The 6,691-nt window shown below is 39.1% G+C and overlaps 1 protein-coding gene across 1 annotated transcript; it reads right to left on the bottom strand.

Annotated features, from left to right (window-relative positions):
• Window positions 1-1,750: 1,750 nt before the first annotated feature.
• LOC122329206 (taste receptor type 1 member 1) lies at window positions 1,751-6,691 on the bottom strand. The gene is made up of 7 exons (XM_043225406.1): window positions 6,531-6,691; window positions 6,067-6,355; window positions 5,158-5,907; window positions 4,848-5,069; window positions 4,174-4,294; window positions 3,436-3,806; window positions 1,751-2,379 (listed from the first exon to the last, which is right to left on the bottom strand). Exons 1-7 carry the CDS (start codon window positions 6,689-6,691, stop codon window positions 1,825-1,827), a joined length of 2,469 nt encoding a protein of 822 aa, XP_043081341.1. The 3' UTR covers window positions 1,751-1,824.

Below are 6,691 nucleotides of genomic sequence, written 5' to 3'. Positions count from 1 at the left end.
CATTACCAATTTATGTTTTCTGGTCTTTTAATAACCACTGTTAAAACTTGCACAATAGTTTGATAAAAAAAAAGAAAAAGAAAGAAAGAATCTGGTTTGAAAACACAGAGCTGGCAAGTTATATATCCAAGTTATGTTAACAGGTTAGGGAACTAGGTAAAAACATCAATTGTGGGCTGCTGGTAAACTGAGCTAACTGGTCTAAAAACCTACTCCCAGTTTGTCTGAACCACTGATTTTGACTTGTAATTGATCATTTTAATTTATAGTGCAGTCAAATAAAGTTCCAGATTTGTGAGTGTGTGTGTGTGTGTGTATATATATATATATATATATATATAGAGAGAGAGAGAGAGAGAGAGAGAGAGAGAGAGAGAGAGAGAAAGTAAATAGAAGCTGCCTAAAAAATTCTTAATGACTTCACATCAATTATTTGAGACAGAAAAACTGTTTTTTATTTATTTTTATTCTCATTTCGTTGAAATAGAGTCAAATGTTTTATTTGTTAATTTTAAGGGCAATTGTACAATTGTAAGCTCTCAAACAAATGTAGACTATGTCTATATGAGGTTTCTAGCAGCACAGATGGGTAACGTCAAATAAATACAATTACGCAGCCTCCCCTCTACAGGCACACTTCTATTGTTCTCCCCTCCTGAGAATATCACACTCACAATAGGAAAGTAGTGTGGGAAACACTTCCGTGCTCCCAACTCACACGTTCCGGAGTCAATGGAGATGACCTCCCTAACAACAGCAAGCCTTTCATCCTATCTTTTCCCAGGGGCTGATGAAAGTGTGTGTGTGTGTGTGTGTGTGTGTCGCTGAACAATTAGAATAGCAACAAGTGGAGTCCAAAAGTCTATGTTGAAAATTCAGGATTTAAAAATATTTTGAAATATTTTTATTTCCAAGTCACTAATAAAGTAAAAAATGTCAGCTGTTCCTCCATTAAAGCTCAAATGCTGTTTGGGCATCGAAAGTGCTGTATGCATGTTTTATGCATGAAAATAACGTAATATGTCTAATTCTATTCCGAATTGTGAAATGCAAAATGCCTTTGTTTTTGCAATAAGCAGTACCCTTTGTTCAACCTTTGTTTCAAATCTTACATACTGCACCTTTAAAGAAATATTTCAGCCACAGTTCAACAAAAATATTTTATTTTCATCATTTGTATTCTGCCAAACATTACATCCCATTTTCCTAATCGACTAAAGGGCCAATTTCCTAAAACAATACTTCACTCAAAAAAAGAAGCCATCTAAGATGTAGAAGAGTTAGTTTTTTTATTGGAACAGAGAGTATCTACAGATCAAGCACTGCTTACAGGCCAATTTATTTTGACGTGAGAGGACAACACCGAAAGAAGTTATTGTGGACGTATAATTTTGTTTAGAAGGGCTCAGTAGGTTTTTCAACAAATCTTGATTTTTTTAGGCTTTAGTAAATGCATACTAAAGACAAACAGGACAAGTAAAGCCATCTGGTCTTGCAGCGTGATTTAAATCAGCCGCTCAATTAAATCCCTTCTCCGAATTGTTTAGAGTGAAACTGGGCACCCATGAGAGAGAAGCACATGACAGATGTTCACGCAGGCCAGTTGAACCGGGTGCTCTGCCCTTTCGATAGCCAACACAATTAGGCTTTCTCTGTCATTCTGCCCACTGGCTACGCATATGCCAAGCACTCACAGTCCGGCGACAATTAGAGTATCGGCTGCTTCTAAAAGACTGAAACTGGGATTATGTTGCTCTGTATTGTTAACAGGCTCTACTGGATTATCCTACTGTTGAGAGACATAGTAGAAAGACTTATTTGCTTTCACTGCTTGGACATGGTGTACATTTGAATGCAGTTTTGGAAGTGGGCTGTTGTATTCAACTGGGGCTTTATCAACATTATGTACACCTTTGGCAAAAAGTAGCCGCCGAGGATCCCTAGCACACTAAACAGGATGGCGCCTACGTTTAGGGCCATGGCGAAGCTCCCTCTGGAAATGCAGTAAGCTGTGAAGAACGTGATCCAAGAAATCATATATATCATGAGACTAAATGTAATGCATTTGGCCTCATTGTAATTGGCCGGCAGATCTTTTCCCATGTAGCTCAGGCAGAAGCAAATTAAGCTCAACACGCACACAAAAAGGAGCTCGGCGAAGGCCCCGAGAGACAGGGTCTTACTGCACTCCAGAATAATGCTGTCTCTGTAGAAGTCATAGTCCCGAGACGGAAAGGGAGGGTCGAGGATCATCCGAAGAAGAGAGATAAAGACCTCCACCACTGTCGTAATGAAGATGAACATCTCAGGGCCTCGATTCTTGGCCCAGGTCTCATAGGATCTTGGCAGTTTGGAGGACCATTTAAATATACAAACCACCTAAAAAGAGAGGGATTTGTGTCACTTAGAAGAACTAATGAGGATGGAAGTTATTTATTATAAATTCACAATATAGATACATCATATAAGTTATTGGCAAATACTGGATATTTAATTGCTCATTACCATTTGATTGCCTCTGTTGTCATCTAACACTCCCTTAAATTTAATAAAATCAATCATTTAAAACTTTGTCATCTCAAAATGAACGTCCATGTAATGCCTAAGTTCACTTTTAGGCATTTAAAATTGGTTATAACGTAAATCTTTTTACTGCTGTTTATCCCTAATATTTAAGAGTAGATTCATCTAGTTTGACCTAGTGGTATTTTATTATGGTTTATAAAATATTATAGTATTAATTTATATTTTATATTTTCAGTTTTTTATTCAACTCTAGTAATTTGATGTGCTCTTGACCTTTCTAATTTTTAAAAAATTTACTTCTGTTTTAATCATTTTAGTTTACTTGTTTAATTTGAGTTATTAGCGATAGCGGCGTTTCTATTTCTAATTTATATTTCAAATTTTTCATGTAATATCTATATTTTACTTCTTTTCAGTGATTTAAAAAAAAAAAAAAATCTATTTAGTTTTCAGTAACACTGCTTTCACCAACCATAAATCTCACAAAAAAGTATTGCAGAATGTTTTGCTTGAAAATATCTAAAATGTAGCCGTTACCCTCCTATAATAACATCTCCATTCTGTCATCTGTGGAGATCTGGTTCATCGCCGCTGTCGCCTCTGCTTTGCTTAGTTTGACACTTAATTTCCAGTGATCATCGTCGATTTTGATTGCACAGATACTATCTAAACTGACCCAAGCAGGACGATGAAGTCTCTGAATTCTATAATGAAATGCCTTTAACCGAAAAGTTAAAGTAAATGAGTGTTTAATCTTATCATTTTACATTACCGACACTCCATCTCCTGTTTGATACTGTTAAGTGCTCTGATCCATATTAGTAAAAAAAAACTATATGAATAAAGGTGAGTTGACTTGACTTAACAGATCATGTCTCTCATACATTGTCAGATAAAGAGCTGAAACACCTGAAACGAGCGCACAGTCACACACGCCAGGCAGACGGTGAAGCTGATCATGAAGAGGGGCTGTTTGAGGAGGCAGCCGATGTGAGAGGGTCTGCTGAAGTGACACAGCGTGCTGCAGGAAGCTACGGTCAGAGACGCCAACATCAGCAGACAGGTCTTCCCTCCGGCCGACTTCACCACAGGGGTGCTGAGGTTGAACAGGAAGATGACAGCAGTGCCGAGGGTGAGAAACAGGGTCACCCCCAGGTATATGAGCAGGGCCGTAGTGAGCGGAGCGCCCCACGGCAGGTACAGCTCTGCTCGCTCCTCACATGTCTCACTCTCTGCTTCGGACCAGTAGTCTCTGGCACACGCTTGGCAGAACGTGTAACCTACGAGAACATGAAGTCCAGTTAGTATAAGGCGCATTTGAAATGTTTCATAATGAGGCCACGTTACAGAACATAAAGGGATAGTTCGCTTAAAAATAGAATTTCTGTTATTAATCACTTACCCTCGTGCCGTTCTATATAGAGTCAGAAAACTCAAATATCATAAAAATATGAACGAAAAATATGTTCCGAATATGAACGAAGGTTTTAGGGGTTTGAACGACATGAGGGTGAGCATGGACGGTAAGGATAAAGAAAGAGCGCCATCTGCTGGTTATACCGTGAACGACATCCCTGCGTTTCCTGCATCGAATAACCTTTTGCAGTTGCACTTTATAATTATATAACATTTGAAGTGTTTCTGAACCTGTTTTGTTAAGGAAGGTGGCGGCAGGGCATGCCATGCAGTCAAAGCAACACTTATGCTGTCCCGTCATGAGCTTTCTGTATCCATAAGGACACTCTGGAGAACACAGTGACTCGGGAACCTAAACAGATTAATAATAATAAATATTATTATTGTTTATCATGTTTTATTATTTATTATTATTATTTTTTATGTCATATTTAAATAACTTCCCTTCTTTATTACATAAATTACATGTTTATCATAGTTATTATTCATTTATTTTTGTCACTGCTTTTGTTGTGTAGATACAGATGGAAGGCTATTTGGAAGCATGTATACTTCAAAACTTTGGTACAGTAATGTTTTTGAAAAGTCTCTCCAAGAGTGCAGTTATTTGCCGAAAAATAAAGTAAATCAGTAATAATTTAAAATATTCTAATGCAAAACAACTGTTTTCTGTTTTAATGTACTTTAAAATGTAATTTATGTCTACGGTATAAGAAGATCTAGAAGATCCTATCCTCATTTTTGCCCAGTTTTATGATACGGCCTGTCTGATTTAAAACATCCTTGCTGAGTAAATCTATTAAATTCTTAAAATTTCTTAAAAACAAAGAAAGAAAAACTGACTGACCCCAACCTTTTGAGCAGTACTGTAAGTAATATATAAGGAAACGCATAAATAAACTTACCTTGGTTACAAGAGACCCTTGACCTGTCCATTTAATCAGAGAGTCATCTAACTGAAGCTGAGTGGGACCTGGAGTGTAATTTCCCACCACCTTGAATGACCACTGGCCGTCCGTCCATACCCACGTCACTATATCATAACCTGTAGGAGGGTCTCCGTTTTCATCAAAATAAAATGACGTATTTCGAATAGAAAACTGAACTTGTTTTAGCTGATGAAATACCTGTGGAATTCAAAGAAAGTGATTTCATTAATAATTCATTGACGCATCGTGCCGTAGTATTTTAGTGATTTTTCTCTGAAGCACTCACCTCCCATGGCTGCACGTTATATTTCTGACACAGTCCAGAGTCACAGTGCAGGATGTTGTGCAGTGCATGAGCTACGGCGTACACAGCCTTATACACGTTAAAGGACGAAACAACATCATATTGCGACAAAGAAAAGCCCTGAATCGCTATTTCGTAAAGTTTTGTATTTTGCATACATGAGACGCTGTGGCTGAACGGACTGTTGAGGTCTTTGAGACCGGGCACAGAAAGCCTTTCAAAGTCTTCGAAACCACTAAATTCAGTATACTGGACTGCGACACCGAGGACAGTCCCTATGGTACTGATCCCTGGGATACTACTCACTGTTGACGCCACCGACCAGTCCTCCGTCCCAATCCATACTTTTCCAGTCACGTTTTGGTCAATAACGAAAGGAAAGAAGCCAGCGGCCCGCCTCTTATTGGCGAAGACAACTATAGTGTTGACTTTGGTTTTGAGAATGTTTTTGACCATGTCTTGCATGTATTGCTTCGTCTCGTCGGTTACAGCCGGTATCAAGGCTTGGTATGCGATACATAAATTATAAAGCGGCGCTTGCTGGGATAGGCCTTGCATTCCCTGTATACCGTATGAATTGTCACTACCGAGAAGGGCGATCCAGGTCCAGTTAAATCTGACGAGGATTTGTATCATTGCGCTGACTTGGTTTTTGTCACTGGGAATGGTGCGGAAGAAAGCTGGATAGAGGATCTTGTTGCTCAGCAGTTCATTTGATGCCTCGTAAGAGATCTACAAATAAACATTTAAGTTGTATGAAGAAAAACATACATAACGATTTACATACTTATAAAAACATATAAATTAAATAAATTAAAAATAAACTTTTTAAATGCATAAAATTGCATATGCATATAACATTGAGCGACTTCTGTCATGATCACATTATACCTGAGGGACCAGGAATGCACCAAGAGCAGCGGCTGGTGTGAAAGAGTAGGAACTGCTGTCAGGACCGATGATGGCCACAGAACGGCTGTCCACAAGTGAACTGTCGTCCTGCTGCACCAGCAGATCCAGGGTGGCCAGATTGCTGGCCGGGAGGGAGCACAGGTCATACGTCCGGTAGCCCAGCGTAACCCCTGGAAGGAGGTCCTTATTCCGGGTGCCGTTGTTAATTTCATCCACGGCGTATCTGAAGGCCTGCACCAGATGATAGCCATGTTTATTGGTCGAGCCTCTGAAAACAAAATTGAAGACAAGAAGTGTTCTGCAAAGTCTGGTTAACAATAATTACACTTTGTTTGGAGGACCCATACATGTTTTCACTGATCAAAAAAAAGCAAATGCATACCTAAAATAGTCACAGACAAGTGGAATATGTAACGTGCAATGAAATGACTCATCATTCTTACTGTGTGCAGTCAGTCAGGTAAGGTGTCGGTGGGATGGTGGAATCTGAATTATGGAGAGGGAACCAGCCAGAGATTATATAATCTCCTTGAAGGTGGAGCCCTCCACTGTCACTGTAGCTCAAGAGACAGAGAAAGACAAACCAGGCCAGCGTCTTACCCAT

The sequence above is a fragment of the Puntigrus tetrazona genome, chromosome 23, assembly GCF_018831695.1.
Source record: "Puntigrus tetrazona isolate hp1 chromosome 23, ASM1883169v1, whole genome shotgun sequence".
NCBI lineage: Eukaryota > Metazoa > Chordata > Actinopteri > Cypriniformes > Cyprinidae > Puntigrus > Puntigrus tetrazona.
Note: the sequence above shows the minus strand (reverse complement) of the source record. Positions and strands in the feature narration are given on the sequence as shown.

Coding starts and splice junctions, on each gene's coding strand:
- LOC122329206 (XM_043225406.1), bottom strand. CDS start 6,691: ATGGGTAAGACGCTGGCCTGGTTTGTCTTTCTCTGTCTCTTGAGCTAC. Junction 5,908..6,066: donor GTGCATTCCTGGTCCCTCAG/GTATAATGTGAT, acceptor GTTTATTTGTAG/ATCTCTTACGAGGCATCAAA. Junction 4,295..4,847: donor AAGGGTCTCTTGTAACCAAG/GTAAGTTTATTT, acceptor TAATCTGTTTAG/GTTCCCGAGTCACTGTGTTC.